Source organism: Muscardinus avellanarius, assembly GCF_963383645.1.
Source record: "Muscardinus avellanarius genome assembly, chromosome: 1".
NCBI lineage: Eukaryota > Metazoa > Chordata > Mammalia > Rodentia > Gliridae > Muscardinus > Muscardinus avellanarius.
In genome coordinates, this window is record NC_137786.1 from 108,174,562 (window position 1) to 108,201,217 (window position 26,656).

General features: G+C 42.0%; 1 protein-coding gene across 1 annotated transcript; it reads right to left on the reverse strand.

The window, feature by feature from the left end:
- Positions 1 to 119: 119 nt before the first annotated feature.
- On the reverse strand, positions 120 to 24,219 carry PLAC8L1 (PLAC8 like 1; the record flags this gene model as incomplete). The annotated part of the gene is given in 5 exon segments (XM_080697629.1): positions 120 to 260; positions 2,394 to 2,497; positions 2,500 to 2,526; positions 18,236 to 18,372; positions 24,095 to 24,219. Coding segments are annotated over 5 exon segments (534 nt in total).
- Between the last annotated feature and the right edge of the window lie 2,437 nt (positions 24,220 to 26,656).

Below are 26,656 nucleotides of genomic sequence, written 5' to 3' on the forward strand. Positions count from 1 at the left end.
AGAGAGGATTGTTTATTGTTCTACTATTTCAGTGAAAATGTATGAAAAACAATCTTTCTACAAAGACAGGTTTGAGAGGAAAGGGTGGAGGAGTGAGCAGGAGCTATCACCTTGCTCTGTCAAATCAGGGTGTCCTTAGTTGAAGGGATTGCACAGATTTCGTAGAGTTGAGAGGTTCTCATCTTGAGTTCCCGGGCCACCTGACATACGGAAAAAGGCCAACAGCAGTGCACCACCAGCCAGTCCTCGCACAAGGTACCCTAGGGCAAGACCAGGGTCTCTGTTCTACCCAAATGGAACAGGCTCATTTGCATTACACGGGGCCTACAAAACATTAGCTACCTTCCCAGCCCACCATGACTTCCAGGACCCACCATCACCCTCAAGTTAACACCCAAAACCCTGGGCTGCAGACACCATGCTCCTCAGTGGCTAACTAACCCTGTGATTCAGCCCTTAAAACTACTGATACAGGCCTCCTACTTGAAGCCAGTAACTTCTCTGTTAATACTTTGGGCTTTTCCCTCTTAGGACCTGATAATTATAATTATTTTATTTACTTACTTTTTTTGTGGTACAGGAAGTGGAACCCAGGGACGTTTCTACCTCTGGGCTATACTCCCAGATCTATTTTATACTTTATTTGGAAACAGGGTCTCACTAAGTTGCTGAGAGCCTCACTAAGTAGCAGAGGCTGGCTGCGAACCTGTATGATCCTCCTGTCTCAGCTTCCCAAGCGCTGGGATTACAAGCATGCGCCATCACGCCCGGCTTATTTCTTTACTTTTTATTTGGAGTAAATATTAAATTGAATGGTCCAATTCCAACAGTAAAAAGGGAAAGGAAAAGGAAATTTTCCTCTATAGGTATCCCTAACCATCCAGTTACCTGCCTGGAGGCAATCACTGTTAGTTTTTTATATACATTTCCAGATAAATTCTATGTCCACATAAGCAGATTATATATATATATATATATATATATATATATATATATATATATATACTTTTATGAAATTAGTTGCGTATTTCCGTGACTTTTTTCACCTCAAAATGTATCATAGGTGTTTTGCTCAGGACAGTGAGGTATTAGATGCCTGAGGCATTTGAGGATAAAGAATTGTGTCCCAATGGGCAGAGGGACTAAGGGCCGACTTCTCCATTAGACATGAAATAATTCAGGCTGGATTCATTATTAGAGATTTCTTGCCGGGTGTGGTGGCACACACTTGTAATCCCAGCGCTTGGGAGGCTGAGACAGGAGGATCGCACAGGTTCAAAGCCAGCCTCAGCTACTAAGTGAGGCTCTCAGCAACTTAGTGAGACCCTGTTTCCAAATAAAATAGAAAATAGGTCTGGGAGTATAGCCCGGAGGTAGAAAGCCTCTGGGTTCCACCCCCAGTACCACCAAAAAAAAAAAAAAAAGAGATTTCTTATTCCTATAGTCGTTTTCTTGTTGTTTTTATTTTAAAAGGAATGAAATTGAAGTGTGTTTTGTGAGGGGAAAAAAAAAAAGTATCACCAGGATCATTCCATACAATACATGAGATGATTTTTTAACTATCCATATAATAGGTATGACCAGTGTCTCCCCAACTCTCAGGTACTTTATTCTCAGCTATCCTGGAAACTAACCAGTTGACTCTTTGAAAGATTCCCAGGGAACCCCCAAAGTGAATTCTGCATATGTCACCAAGACTATATTTAAGTCACACCTCTCAGTTATCTCCTCCAAAGTGGTGTGATTCCATCTGTCACTTTCTCTTGAAATAATAAGAGACAGAGGAACAGAATGTGGTTTTATTTGTATAGGTGGAAGGGAATGTGTGTTGATGAGGGGTACGACTAAACACCGCTACTTCTTCCTCCTACAGCTTGTAGAAGCACATCTGGAGAGCTCAGTTTGGCCACTGAGTTGGTAAAGCTCATTGATCGACAATGTGCCTTATAATTTCCCCTTGGAAATAACCCTTCACAATACAGCATTTCAGTTGACTTATACTTTCTAGTTAAGAGTGAAATCAGAAATTTTTTTCTAAAGTTTCCCGTTAAGTGTGGTATTTTTGTTTGTTTGTTTTTGTCTTTTGTGGTATTGGGGCTTCTACCTCTTAGCTACACTACCAGTCCTGTTTTGTTTTGTTCTTATTTGGAAACAAGGTCTTGCTAAGTTGCTGAAAGCCTCACTAAGTTCCTGAGACTGGCTTCAAACCTGCAGTCCTCCTGTCTCAGCCTCCCAGGTACTGGGATTACAATTGTGCGCCACCACGCCCAGCTAGGTGTGGTACTTTTTTAAACATCTTCGCTCATAGTTTTGTTTTTCTTCAAATCACAGGTCTGAAAGGCATACAGGTTCTCATATAGAACAAGGTTCACGTGTTCCTCAAATCTACTTACCTGTATTTTGTGTCTCTCTCTGGTGCCAATTCTCAGTGCAAAGGTAGACCCAGGTAGCAATGGCCAACAAAGACACTCTCCATAATGCCTGGCGATGTCACAAGACACACCGGACAAAATAGGCCACAGAAACCTGTCGATAACCACATTAAAAAAAAAAAAACAAGGTCCTTACATGTTCAGGAAGCAACTCCCATCTTAAATGGCATGTACAAGCCTATGCCATTAATTGAATGCTGCATCACCTCCTTGCAAATAGGACTAAGCATAACCAATTCTCAAAAATCAGTGTACAAAAATTGCCATAACTGAACCACATTAAAAGTGTCTCCTTTGTAGCTGGGCGTGGTGGCGCACGCTTGTAATCCTCGCGCTTGGGAGGCTGAGACAGGAGGATCGCGCAGGTTCGAAGCCAGCCTCAGCTATTTAGTGAGACCCTGTTTCCAAATAAAATATAAATAGGTCTGGGAATATAGCCCGGAGGTAGAAAGTCTCTGGGTTCCACCCCCAGTACCACCAAAAAAAAAAAAAAAAAAAAAAAAAAAAGGTCTGGGAGTGTAGCCTGGAGGTAGAAGTTCCCTGGGTTCTATCCCCAGTACCACAAAAAATAATAAAAAATAAAAATAAAAAGTGTCTCCTTTGTTAAACACGGACAAAGCTGAACCTGTTACAGTTCTCTTCGCACTGATTCTGGTACCTGTCAAGAGAAATGTGTTCATCTTTGAATCATCACTGTTGTTCCCACTGTGATCATCTATCTAATTTCAATATTAAAAACAGAGTGTATAGGAGACTCTTGAATAACAATTTTTCTAAAAATATGATTAAAGAATTTTTGCAGTACACAGGTTCTGCCTCCTGCTCTTATCAGGGCTTTATTCTGTTTCTCGGTGCGGAAGGTATTCTAGTTTGTGTTAGTTCCATGGAGCCATGGACATCTGTCAGTTTTAATCTGTAAACTATCGGGAGCTTGGTTCATTGAATATCAACTGGAGACCGTTTACTACTTATTAGTTCATTCATCTTTAACTACTGACCACATTCTGCACAGAGATTCTATTTTAAATATGTTTTGGGTCAAAGATTCTTTTGAGAATGTGATGATAGTTATGAACTCACTCCACAAGGGAAAAGAAAAATACATGTAACAGGCGTGCAAAATTGTGCATCCAGTTTCATGGAGTTCATGGATCCATTGCAAACTATTAACAAGCCACAGGTTAAGAACCCCTGATCTAAAGTCAAGATGTCATGTCATCTAGCATTGTAAAAGATGACAACCCTGATGAATATAAGTAATGAGTGCTATGACACAGCAAAATGTACCAAGCTAGCCATTATCTTTGAAAAATGCATTCAGTAAGTATTTTATTGTGGCATAACTCATACACTAGAAAATGCACAACTCTTCAGTGTTCATTTAGATGAGCTTTTTTTTTTTTTTTTGGTGGTACTGGGGGTGGAACCCAAGGCTTTCTACCTCTGGGCTATACTCTCAGGCCTTTTTTATATTTTATTTGGAAACAGGGTCTCACTAAGTCGCTGAGAGCCTCACTAAGTAGCTGAGGCTGGCTTCGAACCTGTGCGATCCTCCTGTCTCAGCCTCCCAAGCGTGGGGATTACAAGCGTGCGCCACCACGCCCGGCAAGATGAGTTTTGATGATCACATTCACCCAAGTAACCAAACACATAGAGCCTGCCACACCCACAGCTCTTGAACCCTCCCCACCGGAGGCTCCTACTTCTGCTCCTGAAGTTGATTTTTATTCCCATAGATGAATCTTGCCTCTTCTTAGACTTTACATAAAGGTAATCATGCTTACTTCTGTATCTGGTTTCTTTTGTTCAACATCATGGTTTTTGAAATTCGTCTAAGCTGCTATAGAATCTGTAGTTTATTCTTGTTGCTGAACAGTATTCTACTACATGAAAAATCTACAAACTACTTATCCATTCTCCCATTAATAGACATTTGGTTATTCCATTTGGGACTATTATGATTAAGAACACTATGAATCTCCATCTATGTCTTTACATTGACATGTATTTTCCTTTTACCTAGGAGGATTCCTGAGTGCAAATTGCTAAGTCATGGAGTACATGCATGTTTAACTTTACCCAAAAAATGATAAATAGTCCTCCAAAGTATTTGTGCCATTTTAACACCCCTCCAGCAATGCACAGGAGCTCTAGTTACACATTCTTGCCAACATCTGCTATTATCAATATTTTTTCTTATGTTTTTGGTTTGTTTTGCAGAGCTGAGGATCAAACCCAGGGCCTCACACATGCTAGGCAAACACTCTACCACACAGCCACATGCTCAGACTTTGTCATCTTATTACAGCCACTCTACAGAGTGTGAAGTGATAGTCACCATAGCCTTTTAGTGCAGCAGACACGAATGCTCACATACAAACACCATGACACAGGCAGACTTCAAGTTGAAGGCCTGTCTCTGCCCCCACCCCACAGTGAGCACTGCAAAGCCCCTCTCCCAAATGCACTGCCAGAGGCAAAAAAAAAAAAAAAAAAAAAAAAAGCCCTTTATCTTAGGGCCTCACAGGGATGCTTCAGGCCTCTGGACTTCAACTCCACATTGTGGGGTAAAGTAGCTGAGGGCAGGAGGTGGGGAGAAAAAGGCATCTTCCAGGAGCAGGACATCAATTTCATCCATTCAGGAGTCTCAGGATAATCACTAAATAATCTACGTAGGCATCACTTAGCCCAAAGCAAACTAAATTCGAATTCAAGTCTGTGGGAAACTTTATACACTGTGTATATGTGTGTTATGTGTGTAGTACTGGGGGCTGAACTCAGGGGCTTTCTGCCTCCAAACTGTACCACCAGTCCTGCTTTATTTCTTATTTTGAAACAGGGGCTCACTAAATTACTGCACACTACTCTCAAACCTGCAGTCTTTCCGTCTTAGCCTCCCAAGTACTGGGATTATAGGCATGAGCCACCATGTTCAGCTCAGTGTGTGTGTGTGTGTGTGTGTGTGTGTGTGTGTGTGTGTGTGTCTGTGTGTCTGTGTATTACAGAGAGACAGGGGGTTGAATCCTGGAGCATTCTACCACAGAGCTACAGCCCCATTCCTATTTTTATTGTAAAACAGGGTCTTATTAAATTGTTGAGGCTAGCCTCAAATTGGCAACAACTCCAGCCCCATTCACATCTTTTTTTTTTTTAATCCCAGGGAGATCAGGAAGCCCCACCCATCACTGACAACTGGTATGAACAGTCTGAAGACAGAAAATGATCCAGTAAGTGTATAGCAAGTACAGAGTATTCACATCGTATGCAAACTTGAATTAAAGGAATTTTAAATTAATATAAAAATCAACCAGCCAGGCGTGGTGGTACACATTTTAATTTCAGTACTTGGGAGGCTGAGACAGGAGGATTGCAGGTTCTCAGACAGCCTCAACTACTTAGTGAGGCTCTCTGCAATTTAGTGAGACCCTCTTCTAAAATGAAGAATAAAAAATAGGGGTGGGGGTGTAGCTGGGAGGTAGATTGCCCTTGGGTTCCATCCCCAGTTCTGGAAAAAAAAAAAAAATCAAATCACTTTTTTTTTTTTTTTTTTACAATACTGGGGATGGAACCCAGGGGCATTCTACCTCCGAGCTACACCCCCAGCCCTATTTTATATTCTTTATTTTGAAACAGGGTCTCACTGAATTGCAAAGGACCTCACTAAGTAACTGAGGCTGGTCGTGAACCACAATCCTCCTCTCTCAGCTCCCAAATGCTGAGATTACAAGTGTATGCCACCACACCCAGCTTCAAATCACATTGTATATGTGGACTATCAAATGTGTAAATCACTGCAGATAAAAACATTAATAAAAAGTTGCATAAATTGAAGCCAAGTGTGGTGGCGCATGCTTATAATCCCAGCATTTGGGAGGCTGAGACAGGAGGATTGTGGTTCCAGGACTGCCTCAGCTACTACTTAGTGAGGCCCTGTGCAACTAAGTGAGACTCTGTTTCAAAATAAAGAATAAACAATAGGGCTAGGGTTGGAGCTCCAAGGTAGAATGTAATATCCCTGGGTTCCAACCCAATACTGGAAAAAAAAATTGCATAGTTGAGGCGGGCATACCAATACTACAAAAAAATTGCAGAATTATAAAGCTGAAAAACCAAGTGGCTAAGAAATTATGCTTATACAACCTGTAAACTGCACCACCTTAACTGGTAAAGAAGAATGCCCACCGCACTTAGTAGAGATATTATAGAGAAGTTGTTTATGGGACTGAAACCACTGTACCATATCTCTGTGTGTGAGACTGAACCCAGGGGCATTGTACCTCTGAGCTATACCCCCACCCCCGCGCCCTATTTCATTTTTTATTTGGAAACAGTATCTCTCTAAGTTGCTGGAAGCCTCTAAATTGCTGAGGCTGGCTTCAAACCTGTGATCCTCTTGTCTCAGCCTCCCAAGATCTGGAATTATAATAATAAACAACCACACCTGGCCATCATATTTTTAAGATTCATAAATTGTTATTTTTAACCTTTTTATTATATATCCATGTTACCTAAGTGTTCATTAGGAGTTGGTACTAGATCCTAAAGGAAACATAACCAAAGTTCAATTACGTTGAATCATACATTCAACGTAATCTTTTGTGTGTGTGTGGTACTGGAGATGGAACCCAGGAGAATTCTACCTCCGAGCAAAACCCTTAGACCTATTGTTTGTTCTTTATTTTGAAACAGGGTCTCACTGAGATGCAAAGGGCCTCACTAAGTAGCTGAGGCTGGCCGCAAACCACAATCCTCCTGTCTCAGCCTCCCAAATGCTGGGATTACAGGCATGTGCCACCACCTCCGGAAACAGCTATTATTTATGTGAGGTTTTTTTTTTTAATGGAATTTGAACCTGGGGCATTATACTTCAAACTATACCCCTAACCCTTTTTATTTTGAAACAGAGTCTCATTAAGTTGCTGAGGGTCTTGCTAAATTGCTGAAGCTGTCCTCAAACCTGCTATTCTCCTGTCTGAGCCTCTCAAATACTATGATTACAGGCATGCACCACCACCCCTGGCTTAATAGCTAATATTAATACTGAGTTTACTGTGTACCAAGCCCTGCTAGAAATATTTTGTACATATTATTTAATCTTTGTAATAATCCTATAAAATAAGTACGTTTATTATCTCCATTTTTAAAGTGAGAATACTGGTCTCTAGAAGACTTAAGTAGCCAGGCATGGTGGTGCATGCTTATAATCCCAGCATTTGGGAGGCTGAGACAGGAGGATTGTGGTTCAAAGGCAGCTTCAGCTACTACTTAGTGAGGCCCTGTGCAACTCAGTAAGACTGTGTTTCAAAATAAAAAATAAAAAATAGGGCTGGGGGTGTAGCTCGGAGGTAGAATGCCCCTGGGTTAAGTAATTGGTCCAAGTTCATGCAATTATTAGTAAGGGAAAAAGGCCAGATTTAAACTCAGGAAGTCTGGCCTAAAAGCCTTAACTACAACACACATGTTCTCCTGTTTTGCATACTTATTCTGCTACAATGATCATCAGTTAGTGTGTGCCAGAACTGCATCTCCTTGTCATTTCTTCCCCTGTTTATTTCTTTGTACTATGGTATGGATCTGGAATATTCCCCAAAGGCTCAAGTGCTGGGCCACACAGCAATGTTCAGAGGTGAAAGAACTGATCACGAGGGTGTTGGCCTGGTCCGTGGATGAATCCATTTGATGGGCTCACAATCTGAGTGAACTGCTGGGACGCGGTGAAAACTGCAGGAGCAGGGGCAGGCTGGAGGCATGGGTCACTGGTGTGGCCTTGGGGACTCTTCTGTCCCTGGCCCTTCTGTCTCTCTCTCCTGTTTCACGGCCCTCTGCCAGGATCTTCTTTGCTGCTCCAGGCCAAAGCAGTGGAGCCAGCCAGCCATGGACCGAGCCCTCTGAAACCTTGAGCCAGGAAAAACTTTCCTTCTCTAGACAGTTCTTGTCAGGTATTTTGGTCAGAGCAATAAAAAGCTAACTAAATATACTATGGAATGGGTTTAAATCATACAATTTCCTTAAGAAAGACCTTTTTGTCAGGGTAAACTGCTCTGCGCTGCAAGGGAACACTTGGGATCATACCCTGAGAAGGGTGCTCAAGAGCAAGATGACAGTGAAACCCTTTGACTCCAGGGAAAATTTGCAACACATAACACAGGTCAAGGAGAAGTGTCCATCAAGTGTATGTATTACTAATTAATACATATGTAAAGACAGAAAAATCTGAAAGAAAAAAACCTCCAAATTGATTTTTTTTATTTTTAATTTTTTTGGTGCTGGGGATTGAGCCCAGGGGCCTTTAACCTCTGAGCTATACCCCCACTCCTATTTTATTATTTTTTATTTTGAAACAGGGTCTCATTAAGTTGTGGAGGACCTCACTAAGTTGCTGAGGTTGGCCTTCAACTTACAATCCTCCTGTCTCAGGAAATACTGAGATTACAAGCCACCATGCCCTGCTCAAAATGATTTTTAAAAGGGGGACAGCCTGGCGCAAACCTGTAGTCCCAGTACTTGAAAGGCTGTGATAGGAAGATTGCAGGTTCAAGGCCAGCCCCAACAATCTAGCAAGAACTTCAGCAACTTAGTGAGACCCTATTTGAAAATTGAAAAAATAAAATAGAGCTGGGAATATAGAAGTAGAATATTTCTGGGTTCAACCCCAAGTACCACAAAACAAGTGGGGGACACGGCTCATTTTTCTGTAATATCTTATTTTTAGTATGCGTTACTAGTGAAATAATCTTTTCTTCTGTTTTTTAAAGGAGCTCAGATTCAAAAGGGATTCATGCCATAAATTTAGCCTCTTCCTTTATACCTAAAGATCTCGTGATTATGTAAGCAATCACAGCCTAGAGGATCCAGGCCTAGTCTCTGAAGTCTCTACCCGTATGCGTAGAATGTAGTTCATTATTCATCCTTCTAACTCATAGTGGAGCCAAGACAAAGAGAAGCTGTAGTGTGGAGAGCCAGCGGGGAGAAGTAGGAAGAGTGGGTGGAAATTTCAGCAGGCATATTTTAGATCAATCATTACAAAAAGGCAGAACCTTCTAACAATAGCAGATGCCTTAAAAAGGAAAGAAGCACACTCAGACTTACCAGTGGGAGTGTAAATTAGTGCAGCTTCCAAATGGAAAGCCATTTGGCAACATCAATCAAGACCTAAAATGGCATAGAGGACCTGGGCGTGGTGGTGCACACCTGTAATACCCATACTTGGGAGACTGAGACAGGAATCACAGGTCCTAAGACAAGTAGTGAGGCCCTCGTCAACCTAGTGAGATCCTACTTCAAAATAAAAGTAGCAAATAGGGTTGAGGATATAGCACGGAGGTAGAGTGTCCCTTGGTTCAATCCCCAGAACCATAAAAAAAGGAAAATAAAGCCAGGCGTGTTGGCGCACCCTTGTAATCCCTGCACTTGGGAGGCAGAGACAGGAGGATCACGCAGGTTCGAAGCTAGCCTCACTGGCTTAAAAGACCCTGTTTCAAAAAAAAAAAAAAAAAAAACAGGTCTGGGAGTGTAGCCCGGAGGTAGAAGGGTTCCATCCCCAGTACCACACACAAAAAAAGAAAATAAATAAATAAAATTATACACACACACACACACACACGCAAAAAGTCTAGAAAAATAGAAATAAAAATGTTAACAGATGGAGACAGTCAAGATGGTGGCAGCTATGGTTGCAGTTGCGACCATGGCCATCAAAAATGACATGCATTCCTCGGCGAAGACCTGGACACCAGATTTTGGTTTAATATCTGATTGGGACAACTTAGGGAGACATTTCCAGCCATGACTTCCTATCTAGAATACAGGAGAGAGAGTGGAAAACAGTGGAATTAGAAGCAAGATGACAAGGAGGCGCATGCCATGCAAGAAAAGTGATTTTTGGAAGAATATCCCAGAAGGAATTAGAGAAAAGACCGTTTCAGCTGTGCATGCTGGGGACTCTTAACAACATACCTTGTAAGAAAAATGATCCAGGTACAGTGGAGGGAGCCCAGTAGCGCCGGGCAGGAAGCCGAGCTATGCATCCCGGGGAGCTCAGCGCGCCTGGCCGCCATGCTCCTCTATGCTGCGCTGGGGTTCGTGTTGCACTTGGAACAGCAGATCCTGCTCTACACAGTGAGGCTGTGGGCCTCCGCTCTTGGAGGGGACATAAAATTCATTGCTGCTAAGTGCTCGATCCCACAACCTCTGCAATTTTCTCTTATTTAACATATATATATATATATATATATATATATATATATATATATATATATATATTGGAGAGGGGCCAAGATGGCAGCGGCAGCAGGAGATGCAGACAAATCCTATCCAATTCATCTGGAACTTTTGGAAAAAAAAATCCCTATGATAGGGACTGCTTCTGCTGCACATGCTTAAGAATTCTGGACATCATATCAGGAGCTCAGCAGAGAACCAGGAGGAAGGCAGTGACCGTGGTGGCGGTGGCTGTGGAGGCTAGTATCTAGGAGAGGCAGAGATCTGATCCAACCCACCCTGATCTTCTGAAGAAATTGCCCCAAAGGTAGAATGCTACCACCGTGCATGCTCAGGAATTCTGGACAACATGCAGTGTGGGGAAAGTGTTTGGGAGAGCATTGAGATGGTGGAGGCAGCGGCAATGGCAGTGGCCAGTATTCAAGAGAGGAAGAGATCTGATTCAATCCACCTTGAACTTTTGAAGAAATCTTGCCAAAGGTAGAATGCTTCCACTGCACATGCTCGGGAATTTGGGACAACATGCTGTGTGAATAAGGTGCTCAGAAGAGAACCAAGATGGCTGTGGCAGTGGCAACGATAGTATTTGGTAGAGGCAGAGATTCAATCCAATACACCTCATAATTTTAAAGAAATATCCTCAAAGGTATTCTGCTACTGCCGCACATACGCAGGAATTCTGGAAAACAAACTGTGTGGGAAAGGTGTTCAGGAGAGAACTGAGATGGCAGTGGTAGCAACGGCAGTGGTAGTGACCAGAATTTGGAGGGGCAGACAGATCCAGTCCAGCCCACCTTGAACTTTTGAGGAAATCTCCCCCAAAAGTAGACTGCTCCTGCCACACACGCTCAGGAATTCTGGACAACATGCTAAGTGGTAAAAGGGTTTGGGGGGTTTCAGAGGGAGCCCCACATAGCCAGGATGGGCCGCCACACTGCATGTTCTGGGAGTCATCAGCCCCTATGGCCACTACGCTCTTCTGCGCAAAGCGGAAGGCCAGGGTGCATGTGGAGCAGCAGAGCCTGCTCTCCAAAGTGAAGCTGTGGACCTCTGCCTTTAGAGGGAAGATAAAATTCATTGCCACTAGGTATTTGGGGTCCCAGCTTTCGCAACAGACATGTACTGCTCTCTCATATTAACAACAAAAAAAAAAAAATCAAAGAACGCCGGGTGTGGTGGCGCACGCTTGTAATCCCCGCGTTTGGGAGGCTGAGACAGGAGGATCATGCAGGTTTGAGGTCAGCCTTGCTGGCTTAAAGACCCTGTTTCCAAATAAAAATATTTAAAGAAAATAGGTCTCCAGGAGTATAGCTCGGAGGTAGAAGGGTTTCTAGAAACCCCAGTACCGCCAAAAAAAAAAAAAAAAAAAAAGGAGGAAGAAAAAAGGGAACATCTGTAGATGACTTGCTCATAGTGACAGAGACCAGAGCCCGATGCACAGCAAGGCCAGTGCTGGGGCCTCTGAGGCCAGGATCGGAGCCTGCCAGGCAGCTAGGCTGGTGCTGGGGCCAGCAAGGCCAGGATCAAAGCCTGCCAAGGGGTGAGGCCAGAGTCGGGGCCAACAAGGCCGGGATTGGAGCCTGCCATAAGGCATGGCCGGTGCTGGGGCCTCCAAAGTCAGGAGTGGAGCCTGTCATGCAGCGAGGTGGGTACTGGGGTCAGCAAGGCCGGGTTTGGTGCCTGCCATGTGGTGAGGCCATAGCTGGAGCCAGCAAAGCCAGGATAGGAGCTTGCCTTAAGGCAAGGCTGGTGCTGGAGCCAGCAAGGCCGGAATTAGAGTCTGCCGGGTGGCCAGGCTGGTGCTGGGGCCTTCAAGAGTGGGATTGGAACTTGCGATGCAGCATATACAGAGAAATATCACAGAAAATAAAAAATCAGATGCTTTCTCTAATATGCAAAAACTAGGAAGAAATGGGTAATAAGAGGAAATGTAGTTGAAAAAAGGGCCCTATGGAGGAGCAATTAAGGTGACCAATCAGAGGGGATGGGATGGGGGAAGATGGAATTTCTTTAAAACACATGATGTATGTAAACAAATATATCAAAGTTAATCACTAAATCAAGCATGGGATCGAGGGAGGGGGAGAGAATGGAATGGAGATTGGATATAGGCTAATTGGATGATGTGTGCTTGGATATCCTCACAAGTCTTGTATTCCATTGTGATGTTTGACTACAATGCACCAATAAAAATATATTTTTAAAAATGTTAACAACAGTTATTCCCAAGGATAACTATAAGATATTGCTTTTGTTTTCTAAAGCAGGTTTTTGCTAATAGAATATGGCTTTGCTTTTGTTTTTGTTTTGTTTTGTTTGTACTGGATACTGAATCCAGAAGCATTCTACCTTTGAGCTATGCCCTCCCCATCATCCCTTTTCTTCTTTTTCAATTTGAAATAGGATCTTACTCAGCTGCTGAAGGTCTCAGTTGCTGAGGCTGGCCTCAAATCTGTAATCCTCCTATCTTAGCCTCTCAAGTACAGGGATTCCAGGCATGCACCACTATGCCCAACTAAAAATTAAAAAGCTATTCTTTTTAAATAGTCATTTTATTTAGTGTGTGTGTGTGTGTGTGTGTGTGTGTGTGTGTGTGTGTGTGTACTTATTTTTAAGTGCTTCCTATGGGCCAGGAACAGAGCAGTAAACAAAACAATTGTGGCTTTTGCTTTTAAGAAATTTCTAGTTTACCTGAGATACAGTGTGGGGAAATGGATCCCAGCCACCTGTTCACGCCTTCTTTATTTTCCAAATTTTTATTTTGCTTTCCTTCGCCAACCTTGGGCACCTGATGGTTCCTAGTAGACCAGTCTTCACTGTCCGGTGCTTATAGCACCCTCTGCAGGGAACTTGTTTGAATGGGTCGTTCATTCATATTTCTCATTTATGAATTTAAGTCAGCTCCTCAGAGAGGCCATCCTTTACCCCATTCTCTATAATTTCCTTTTATAACACCCTGTTTATTTCCTTCATGGCATTTATCACAATTGCAATCATTATATTTGTTTTTTGTCTCTGTCCTAAGAAATCACCTGTCTCATTCTTGATTATGTCTGCAACATATATCATGTGCCTATACATAGGTAGGAATTCAGAAAATATTGATCAAATTACAAACCAACATTGATTACACCTCCCGTAGGAAATTTCTTTGGGGAAAATATTCCCAAAGCCAGTCTACCCAGTGTTTTATTTACAATGCCATTTGGTAGCCGCTTATTGTACCATGGCTTCATCTTCACATCTTAGCTCATAGTTACTCTACCTTCAAAGGACACAGACATCCATTTGCCAATCCTAGTGCAGTGGAGTCAGATAATGCACAAAGGTGGGAAGAGGGAGGCAGTTAAAAATATAATTACAATTAAACAAAGATGTAAAATGTCAAGAAGAAATGGAAATAGCTGCTGTTCACAATGTACCCTTTGCTTGATGGATGACAAATTGTAGCAATCATCCTGAGAATCTGACAGAGAAACCTCCAGGATGGGAATCCGCATGGAACAGTCAAGACAAGAAGCTCTCCTTGTGCTCCAAAGTCTGCCACAAGTATCTGCACAGAGACTCACTTAAACTCTGCAGATGAAACAATTTGCAATTCAAAGTCCTTCCAAAGAAGGATGAGAAGAAGCCCAAGGTTCACAGCACTCATGCTCCACTTGCATCCTCAGTTATGGCACAGATAAGGAGTCCCTTTCCATTTTTTCCTGAGGCATTAACTTGGAGACCCCATGAATAGTTACAGATGGAGGCCCGGTTAGGGAATGGTAAGGACAGCCAGCCTCACTTTGCATGCGATAGCCACGCTCTCTCCTCCATGGCTCATGCCAATTATAAAGAACCCTGCGTTTCTCCACACAGCCTTTCTTCTTCCCTTTTCACTAGAATGGGCTCTACCACAGACAACCAGGGAATCCTCAGGAAAACAGTGCTGGCATCCTGAGCATGGATTGGGATTAGAAAAGCTGAGCAGTAAAGTGATGCTTAGGTCAGAGAAGATGGTTGAGAAGTGAGCCCTTTTGTGGTTAGCTTTGTAGTACTCTTAGGATTGGGTAGACTGCATCCAGTCTAACCTCATGTGTCTACACTTTTCCCTCCACATGCTGAATGATAAAGCTGGGTGTGGTGACGCACACTTGTAATCCCAGCATTTGAGAGGCTAAGATAGGAGGATTGCAGTTTGAGACCCTCTGCAACTTAGTGAGACCCTGTTTTTTTTTTAAATAAAGAATAAAAAATAGGGCTGGGGTGTAGCTCAGAGGTCGAATGCCCCTGGGTTCCATTCCCAGACCTGCAAAAAAAAAAAAAAAAAAAAAAAAAAAAGTAAAATAGGAAATTATCCCTTCACTATTGTAAGCAGAATTGGAAGGGCTGCCATTTAGAATGCCCTGGCCTTGTCGAGCAGTAGGCATGGGGCCTAAGGTATGTAAAGTGAGCTGCTTCTGCTAAAACATCAATTCTCAGATGGATGACATAAGAAAAAAACATTTGATGTTGACTGGACTATCAATTAGCTCGATAATAATGTATCTTGTCCTTTGGGGCTTGGTAATTTAGAGCTGATTCCTTGAATCTATGAGATACCACCACTACTTCTAATGGAATCTAACATTTGTATGTGTATTAGTTTCCGAGGGCTGCCATAACTAAATACCACAAACTGAGCACTGTAAAATAAAGTATTCTCTCACTGAAGCATTCTGGAGGCTCAGATTGGTTCCTTCTGGAGCATTTGAGGAAGAATCTACCCCATGAACACCCCCTGCCATCCATACTAGATTACCAATAGAACTTTATTTTAACTTCATTATATTGCAAATACCCTATTTCCAAATAAGGTCACATCTAGAGGGTTCAAGTGAACATAAATTTTAAAGAAACACTACTCAACCAAAAACCCCTAATGCTCCAAACTAGCGTTAAGAGCAGAGTCTAGGCATTATCTACTTTAATCCTGACAATGATGCTTGAGGTCAGCACTTTTATCTTCAATTTGGAGGTGGGAAAATAAAGACCCGGAGAATTTGCTCAAGGTTATGTGGCCTATATGAGGCAGAGCGAAGATTCAAGGTGATTTCTATATCTGAAATGAATGTGTTCTTTAACCATGATATGGTATTCTATTTTTGCCAGAGTTAGAAGTGCATTTGTGTTCCCACAGGCCCCAGTCATATGCTATAAATAGAAAATGATACGCTTGCCAGTCTCTGGCTAGATCTCCACGTCTCTGAATGGCGACTCTACCCTTTCCGTACCCTCTCACTGAAAATAGCAGGAAAAGAACCGGGAAAAGTCCAGAAAGAGCTGAAGAGCAGCTGCCATAACTGTCTGGTCAGAAATCCAAGTCGGTAGCAATGGAAGGAAAAGACCAGCCGGGCTGTGAGCCACAGGAAGATTCACAGCTGAATGGGGCTTGCTCAGAGGTGTTGGGCTGACCTGTCCTGGGTTCCCTGAGGACAAATTCAGATGGTCCCAGAAGCCTCTGTAGGACAGGCAGAGTCTTATTCTTCAACAATATTAGATCCATGGTCATTTGGATTTTGAATTTAAGGCACTGGACTTCATCCATCAGAAGATACTACCCCCTCCTCCAAGAGGGATTCTGGGATCCAGTTGATCCCTAATATGTGGTACCAGAGGTGGATCAAAATGTCCTAGGTAAAAACTGAGTCAATATGCCTTCAATCCAAACCTAGGGAAAAGCACGTTTGTACCTCTTTATAGCTGAACACCTATCTCAAAGGATTTCAGCCAGCAAAGGAAGTTTCTTTTGTGATCATTCTTACTGTGAGTACTGCATATTCTTCATAGAAATATTAAAGATATAATCAAAAATGAAACAAAAATCATTTATCAGCATAATATCTGAAAGACATCTGCTATAAATATTTTCATTTATGTCCTTCCAGACTTTTTCTAAATGTTTGCCGCCCCCCCCAAAAAAAATGGTGTTTAGTGTGCATAATTTTTATTCAAATGACCATTTCACCTCATTAAATGTTATTCTATTGTATAACTTTTCATGGTTGTATTATAATTCACTGTATGGATGCTCCCTATTGAACATTTAGGTTGTTCCATGTTCTTGTCATAATAACCAATGCAGCAAAATTTAACGTTCCTACTAAATCCTTGCACATGATTTATTTCTTTAGACTAAGCTTCTAAAAATGTAATTACTGGGCCTGAAATGTAGCTCAGTGGTAGAGCATTTACCTAACATTTGCAAGACCCTGGGTTCAGTCTCCAGCACTGCAAATAAAAATAAGAGATATAAAAATGTAATTCCTGGGTTAAAAGGTATGTAGCAAGCCAGGCATGGTGGTGCACGCTTGTAATCACAGTACTTGGGAGACTGAGACAGGAGGATCCCAGGTTTGAGGACAGCCTCAGCAACTTGGTGAGACTTTCAGCAGCTTAGCAAGACCCTGTTTCAAAATAAAAATAAAACAGTGCTAGGGGTAGAGCTCAAAAGTAGAATGCCCCTGGGTTCAATCCCCAGTACCACAAAATTAGTTAATTTGTTAATTAATTAATTTTAAAAAGCTATGTAACACTTGAGTTTCTCTCTAGTGTTACATAGCTTTTATTTTGTTTTATTTTGTTGCATAGCTTGTATTTTAAGCTATCTGCCAAAAATTCTTTACCAATTTAAATTCCCAATACCAGAGGATGAAGGGGCTCATTTTCTGTTTTTGCCAACAGTAAATTTTATAATTTTTTTTTTTAAATCTTAGCTAGGAATGCTGGTGAATGCTTATAATCCCAATACTTAGAAGGCTGAGATAGGATGATCATAGGTTTGAGGCTAGCTTCAGGAAGTTAAGGATACCCTCAATAACTTAGCAAGACCCCGTTTCAAAATAAAAATTATATATATATAAAATGCAATCCGAACATGGTGGCACAAGCTTGTAATTCCAGCATTTGGGAGGCTGAGACAGGAAGATCTCAGTTTGTGGATAGCCTCAGCTACTTAGTGAGGCCCTTTGCAATTCAGTCTTCAAATAAAGAATAAAAATTGGGCTGGAGGTATAGGTTAAGGTAGAATGCCCCTTGGTTCCATCCCCAGTGCCACAAAAAAAAAAAAAAAAAAAAATTAAAGGGCTGAGTAAGTAGCTTGGAGATAGAATGCCCCTGGGTTCAATCCTTAGTACCCCCCCCAAAAAAAGAAAAAATATTTAAATCTTTGAGCCAGGTGCAGAAGCATATATCTATAATCCCAGTACTTAGACGGCTGAGACAGAAGGATTGCAGTTTCAATCCAGGACAGAGTAACATAAGAAAAGAAAGACTGCAAGGTAGATGAGTGGTAGAGTATCCCTGGGTTCAAGCTCCAGAAACACACCCCCACACATAGTCTTTTAAGGCACTACCTATTCTGTTAACTATCCACACTAAAAAAAAAATAAAAAAAAGACCTCTCTCTAAGGAGTACATTGAAGTCATTAGATAAGAAGCTGAGTCCAATTATTCTGAAACCACTTAATTTTTGTCCTTGTACCTGATATAGCTTTTTCACTCACTGATGTCCTGGAAAGGACAATAGTAAAGAGGAATTTAAACAAAGAGGAATAACGTACAAATTCTCCTGTCTCTGCAGACACTGAAGAGGCCGGTGCTCCAGTCCCCTCCCGTCTGGACAATCGCTGTGACTGTAGTCCTCCCACTGGCTCCCCGGACAGGCTGCTTCACCACAGCGCCGGCCGGCACAGGGCTCCTGGAGAGTCAGGATGATTAACTTCAAAACCAAGATGCGTCAAAATGATAACCAGTAAACAAGACATAAAATAAAAAAATAGACAGAAACCAGGCGTGGTGGCACATGCTTGTAATCCCAGCATTTGGGAGGCTGGGACAGGAGGATCACAGTTCGCTGATAGCTTCAGCTACTTAGTGAAGCGCTTTGCAACTCAGTTAGATCCTGTTTCAAAATAAAGAATGAAAAATAGGGCTGGGGGTGTAACTTGGAAGTACAATGCCCCTGGATTCAATTCCCAGTACTGCAAAAAAAAAAAAAAAAAAAAAAAGACAGGAACCCAGTGGCACAAGGAGCTCATAACTCCCAGTCCAGGCTGATGCCACCATCTGTCCCCTCCATTGTATTTTCTGACTTTGTCCCTTCCATATTAATGGCATTATTATTCTAAATCCTGTCACTCAAATTCAATTTCTAGTCTACTCCCTCAGTGTGTCCTAGTGTCTCATAATAGTAAAATTTACATATTTGAAACCAAGAGACCTTGGTTCAGATCCCAACCTGTCACTTCCTGGTGTCTAGACTTTGGTTAGGTACTTAAGCTTTGCTATTGGATGGTTCAGATAAAAAAAAAATCCCATTTGCCTGATGAGATTATATATCAATTGAAGGACGCATAATTGGACTACTGTGCCCAGAGGGGGTGTAACATGATGACTAAAGTGAGCTGAACTGAGGACCAGCCCAGGGCTGCACACAGAACAGAGAGCACTTCTGCCACTCAGCCACATCCCCAGCCGCCCAAAGGGTTTTGAACCTTTGATGCAGACAGACTGATAAGTAACAGTGGGCAAATTGAAACCTGGACTAAACTTCTGAAGTTAACAGGTAGCACTGTTTAGGTGAATAACCTCAATTCAGACATATCTTGATATCAAACTGCTATATGATTTTTCCTGGTAGGATCACAAAGTATTGGGTTGATTTTCCCTGAAAGGAATGAATATGCATTCCTACTATCACTGTAAATTCAGAAATGGAGGCCCAGGAGTTGGGCTTACAAACTGACGTAAGAAACAACTTCCTTCTCTTTCTGTGGCTAAGTGTCAGTTTTGCCTAAACTTCAACCTTGGGGATGGCTGCTGTGAAGGGTGAGCTGCCTCCGGCCCTATGGAAAGGGTGCATCGAGACTGTAGTGGAGGGGCCCTAGAATGAGTCTCAGACCCTGCAGTGTGGTCAATAACCTGTTTTGTTTTGTTTTGTTTTGTTTTGTTTTGTTTTGTTTTGTTTTGTTTTGCAGTACTGGGAATGGAACCCAGGGGCATTCTACCTCTGAGCTACAACCCGAGCCCTATTTTTTATTCTTTATTTAGAGACAGGGTCTCACCGAGTTGCAAAAGACCTCACTAAGAGCTGAGGCTGTCTGTGAACCGCGATCCTCCTGTCTCAGCCCCCCAAATGCTGCGATTACAAGTGTGTACCACCACGCCTGATCATTACCTTGTTTTGTGCTTCTTTTTTGACAAGCCTCATCAAGAATTTGCATGTGATCTCTCGTGTGCTATGAGAAATTAAAGAAAGAACCTGCCTCATACTTGATACAAAATAAACAAGAAACAACAGCATTTCTTCTTTTAACGGTTCTTGGTATAAGCCACCAAAGTTTAGCACTTAGATAACAGAAGAGTAGAACATCCTGACCTCCCTTATGGTAACACCCTAGGAGCATTTTGGAAACAGCTGGGAGCACTTTGAGAACCTCTATCTGGGGCAATAAGACCAGTGGGATTTCACAATATGGGTTGCATGGCTTTTAAGATCCATATCTTGTCAAGTACCATGCCAAACACCTATAATCCCAGGAAGATCACAGGTTTGAGGCTAGCCAGCCTCAGCAATTTAGCAAGATCCCCAGCAACTTAGCAAGACCCTGTTTCAAAATTAAAAAAAAAAAAAAGCCGGGTATGGTGGCGCGTGCTTGTAATCCTAGTGCTTGGGAGGCAGAGACAGGAGGATTGCGCAGGTTCGAAGCCAGCCTTGCTGGCTTAAGAGACCCTGTTTCCAAATAAAAATATAAAAATAGGTCTGGGAGTGTAACCCAGAGGAAGAAGGGTTTCCAGGAACCCCAGTACCACCAATAAATAAATAAATAAATAAATAAATAAATAATTTTTAAAATTAAAAGTGTTGGGCATGTAACTTGGAGGTAGAATGCCTTTGGGTTCAATTCCCAGAAAAACAACAACAAAAAAGATACAAATCTTTTTTCATTCCACCAACCCTGCCCAAGTATACACCTTCTCAAACATTAGTTTGTTAAAAAATAAATAAAAGCTGGGCGTGGTGGCACACACTTGTGGCACACACTTGTAATCCCAGCATTCGGGAGGCTGAGACCCGGAGGATCATGGTTCGTGGACAGTCTCAGCTACTTAGTGAGGCCCTCTGCAACTCAGTGAGACCAGGTTTCAAAATAAAGAATAAAAAGTAGGGCAGAGGGTATAGCTCGGATGTCAAATGTCCCTGGGTTCCATCCTCAGACCTGAAGAAAGAAAGAAGGAAGGAAGGAAGGAAGGAAGGAAAGAAAGAAAGAAAGAAAGAAAGAAAGAAAGAAAGAAAGAAAGAAAGAAAGAAAGAAAGAAGTGGCAGCACACACTTGTAATTCCAGCACTTGAGAGGCTGAGACAGGAGGATCACAGGTTGGTAGCCATCCTCAGCTACTTAATGAGGCCCTCCGCAACTTAGTGAAACCCCATTTCAAAATAAAGAATAAGTCTAGGGATGTAGCTCAGAGGTAGAATGCCCCTGGGGTCAATCCCCAGTACAATAAGTAAATAAGTAAGCCGGGCGTGGTGGCACATGCTTGTAATCCTGCCCTTGGGAGGCTGAGACAGGAGGATCGCACAGGTTCGAAGCCAGCCTCAGCTACTTAGTGAGGCTTTCAGCAACTTAGTGAGACCCTGTTTCCAAATAAAATATAAAAAAGGCCTGGGAGTATAGCCTGGAAGTAGAAAGCCTCTGGGTTCCACCCTCAGTACCACCAAAAAAAAAAAGTAAATAAGTAAATAAATAAAATCATGTATGCATGTATGCCTCTACCAGCTTGTACCCCATTAAGATATATGACTACAATGCACCGATTAAAATTTTAAAAATAAATACATAAAATATAATGAAAAAAGTAAAAAATAATAAATACACACACATACATTCATGCTGGGCACAGTGGCATACACCTATAATTCTAGAGACTGAGACAGGAGGATCACAGGTTCAAAGCCAGCCTCAGCAACTTAGTGAGACTGTCAGTAACTAAGCAAGATCCTGTTTCAAAAATAAACAAACAATGCCGGGCCTGGTGGCACACGCTTGTAGTCCTGGTGCTTGGGAGGCGGAGATAGGAGGATCGCGCAGGTTCGAAGCCAGCCAATCTGGCTTAAGAGACCCTGTTTCCAAGTAAAAAGTATGAAAATAGGTCTGGGAGTGTAGCCCGGAGGCAGAAGGGTTTCCAGGAACCCCAGTACCACCAAAAAAATAAAAATAAAAAAATAAAATGGCTAGTGGTGTAGCTCAGAGATATAACACTCCTGAGTTTAATCCCCAGTAATTTTGTATGTGTGTGGTACTAGGGATTGAATCCAGGGGTATTCAACCTCCAAGCTATACCCCAGCCCTATTTTTTTATTCTTTATTTTGAAACAGGGTCTCACTAAATTGCAGAGGGCCTCACTAAGTTACTGAGGCTGGCTTCAAATTTGCAATCCTCTTGTCTTGGCCTCTGGAATGACAAGTGTGTGACACCACTCCCAGCCTACAAATATGGTATTTAAAAACATTTTATACGTTCTCATTTTGCAAAAATTCCCAAGCAGCAACCTGTGATTAATTAAATGAACCACCACATCTAACTATTAATAGACTTTCTTAGAGATGAGGGCCTAGATTAGATTTTCCTCTGAAATTATCAATTTATAACTTTCAATCCTGGAATTTTTTTGTTTATATCTTAGAATTATGTGCCTAACACCTTTTTATCACAGCAAGGACTCCTGTCTTTTCTTTATTTCAAATCAAATAACTAAGAGCAGGTCGTGGTGGTGCACGCTTGTAATCCCCGCGCTTGGGAGGTGGAGACAGGAGGATCGCGCAGGTTCGAAGCCAGCCGCGCTGGCTTTAGAGACCCTGTTTCCAAATATTTTAAAAAAAAGTATAAAATAGGTCTGGGGATGTAGCCCGGAGGTAGGACTTCCAGGAACCTCAGTACCACCAAAAATAAATAATAATAATAATAATAATAATAATAATAATAATAATAATATAAAACAAATCAAATAACTAAGAAGATAAGCAGGGTGTGGTGGTGCATGCTTGTAATCCCAGCACTTGGGAGGCTGAGACAGGAGACTCGCAGGGGTTCAAAGCCAGTCTTAGCTACTTAGTGAGGCTCTCAGCAACTTATTGAGACCCTGTTTCCAAATAAATTATAAAATAGGGCTGGGAGTGTAGCCCAGCAGTAGAAGCCCCTGGGTTCCACCACCCCCTGTATCACACACACAAAAAATAACTAAGAAGATAACCTTTCCATGATGGAAAAAGAAAAGGTATGTGTATGTTTGCCTAATTTTTAACTCAAGGAGAAATATATCCTTTAATATCATAAATCTTTGGTGATTTTTATATTAAAATGTTCTAATGAATAGACTTTAGCTAAGATGTTTCAAGATTGCTCGTGTGTTATAATTAAAATGACAACCATACCTTCCCTTTCCTAGGAATTTTCTATGTGCCAGCCATTTAGTAGTCCCATTAAAAACCAGAAGATTGTTGGGTGTGGTGGTGCATGCTTATAATCCCAGTACTTGGGAGGCTGAGACAGAATTGCAGGTTTATAGCCAGCCTTAACAACTTGGTGAGGCTCTCAACAACTTAGTAAGACCCTACTTCCAAATAAAAAATAAAACAGGTCTGGAGATATGGTCCAGAGGTAGAAGGCCCATGGCTTCCATTCCAAGTCACACACACACACACACACACACACACAATTGTCCAGAGCTTCTACAGGTATCAGATAAGTAACTATTGTAGCTTCCTGCAGGTTTTTTTTTGTTGTTGTTGTTTGTTTGTTTTGCTTTATTTTTTGTACTGGGGATTGAACCAAGAGGCTTCTACCTGAGTTACACCTCCAGCCCTATTATTTTTTTTGAAACAGGGTATTGCTAAGTTGCTGAGGCTGGTCTTGAATCTGCAATCCTCCTGTCAGCCTCCTCAGTACTAGGATTGCGGACAGGTGCCCCCACACCAGGCCTTGCCCCTCACTTCCTCTACCCTCCTAGCAGTAAGCACTTTCCCCAGTGCGTGTCCCCACATCCCTAGTTCTTCAGCCTGGGGTGAAGGGGTTCATGTGACTTTCTTCCTTATCAAAACTGTAGTAGTAAGAACTCATGCTGCCTTCCACTCAGGCCTCCTTAGTTATTTTTAACTCTTAACTAAAGCACCCTTAGGGTTCAGCAGTTTAAGAATGACGACACCTACTTTACAAACCAAGCCAATCTCGCTCTTCACCGTGGAGCAAGGCCAGAGGAACCGATGAGCTGCCCACCTTCAGTACATGTGGAAAAGAACAGCAGCTGCCTTCTTCTCAAGCCCGTCTCCTTTCCTTGGCTCCTTGTAAGAAGAGCCTGGCTTGATATTCCAACTGAAGAGCAAAAGCTGGAGGGGGAAGGGGATTCATCTTGCTTCCTACCTCAAGTTAGAGATGAAATGTTGTTCATCCTCAGATGATCTGAGAGAAAACAGCAGAGGTGAGTGTCCATTGAGTAAAGACGCATCCTCGGGACATTTGGAGAAGTAACGTCCAGACCAGTTCATAGTGGGAAGCTTCTTCGGGTCACCTGGGCTCTCCTCTTCCCGTTAGCAGTATGATGACTAATTCTAGATGTAGGTTCAATCCAAAGTGAAACTTCTCTCAGAAAGAATGTTGCCTTGATATTCTGGAATCTGAGGTCATAGCCATTTAACTGACAGATCTCCTCTCTCTCAAAGACAAGTATACACCTGTGGCCATGTCTGCTTGACGCATCTAGAGGGAGCTGCTGCTGGAGCTATAGCATACATTTTAAAAATTGAGATATCTTATCTTTGATGAAAAATCCCTTTAAGATATACCTCCAGTGTCGCTTGACCCTTCTTTGGAAGGCTCAAAAACCAGTTTTCTGCCATACTATGTGGCTGAGAACAGGGGCCTTCATCTGTAGCACTACTGTCCAATTCAGTAAGATGAGACAAACCCCATAACTCACCCAAAAGCAGGGTCAGAAAGGCCTTAAAACGTAGGTGTTATCTTTGAATACAAGTTATGAAAGTGATCTCAAATTTGAGCCATGCTAGGTTGCCCCACCCCCCAGGTTAGAGTATCCAGAACCCCCTGCTCTTCCATAGTCTTCTCTGACAATGCCAGGAAAGAAATGCTTTCTTCCTACTCAACCCAGACAGAACCTCGTGAACAAAGCAAGGCTTGGCTGGTCTTCCTACTGCTTTCAATCCTCAGGAAAGCCTCCAAAGTAAACCCCTAGAATGTGCCTCAGGAGGCCGGGCCCTCAGAAACCCTGGGAAATGTCCTTGGAAGACCAAAAATGAGGCAAGACTGCACACTACAGTGTTACATTAGAAAGACAATGTAACACCAGGCGCAGTAGCAGCACAACTGAAATGCCAGTGCTTGGGAGGCTGAGACAGGTATGAGAATAGTCTCAGCAATAACAAGACTCAGCAACCTGGCAAGTCACTATTTCAAAATAAAAGGGCCTGGGGATATAGCTCAGAGTTAGAATACCCCTGAGTCCAATCCCATGTATCAAAAAAAAAAAAGAAAAAGAAAAGAAAATAGCAGTAAGTTGCCAAGTGCAATTAGCATTCTTTTCATCAGATTCATAAAGAATAATTAAGTTTCTTACCTCTAAAACATTTACTATACCAAGGCTGTTAGCAAAAGCCTTCCAGGCCAAGCATGGTGGCACGGACCTGTCATCCCAGTACTTAAGAAGCTGAGACAGGAGGAGAGCAGGTTTGTCGACAGCCTCATGAACATTGACACTCTCAGCCACCTAGCAAGATCCTGTTTCAAAACAAAAATAAAAAATGGCCTGGAGATTTAGTTTGGATGTAGAACATACCTGGGTTTAATCTCCAATACCAAAAAACAAAAAACAAAAAAAAAAAAAAAACACGAAAACCTTTCCAAATCAAGATTTTTTTCAGACAGTTTCATAACTGCTTTCACTTACAGAGACCTGGGCAACTGTCATTTTCTTAACTCTAATGGTTAAGACAATGCATTCTAAATTAAGAATGGCTATGCTTGTATGCCTCTACCATCTTGTACCCATTAAGATGTATGACTACAATGCACCAATAAAAAAATTAAGAATGGCTATGTTGGCCAGGCATGGCAGTGCATACTTGCAATTCCAGTACTTGGGAGGCTGAGATAGGATGATTGCAGGTTCACAGCCAGCCTCAGCTATGAAGCCCTCCACAACTTAGTGAAACCTTGTTTCAAAGATAAAAAATAAAAATTAAAATAGGACTTAGGGGTGTAGGTCAGAGGTAGAATCCCCCTGGGTCCCATCCCCAGTCAAAGTACAAAAAAATAAAATAATAAAGGGCTGGGGTATGGCTCAGAGGTAGAATGTTCCTGGATTTAATCTCCAATAACACATACATACAGCACTCAATAATTTGTTAAATAAACTAGGCACAGTAGCACACTGTAATGCCAGTACATGGAAAGCTGAGACAGAATTGCAGGTTCAAGGCCAGAAGTCAGTAACTTTCTGAGACAGTTTCAAAATAATAAGTAAAAAGAACTAGTGATTTACCTCAGACGGAATGTCCCTGGGTTCAATCCCCAGTACCAAAAAAGGAGACCTAACAGACCACAAAATATAATGCTTGATCTATGAATCCAGAGAAGTTTTGAAAAAACACACATTGATAACACATTGGGGAAATTTTATTACCCAAATTTTATTAGGAAAGCTTATTACCTAATATTACTGTCATGTTAAATTTTTTGGGCACCATATTTTAATCATATACAAAATCTTTAATTCTTAGAAGATGCATGTTAACATATTGAAAAACATATTATCAGCCAGGCATGGTGGCACACACCTGTAATCCCAGTACTTGGGAGGCTGAAACAGGATATCTCAACAAGTTCAAGGCCAGCCTCTACAACTTAGCGAAGGCTTCCACAACTTAGTGAGACTCCGTCTCAATAAAAAAAAAAAAAAAAAAAGGTCTC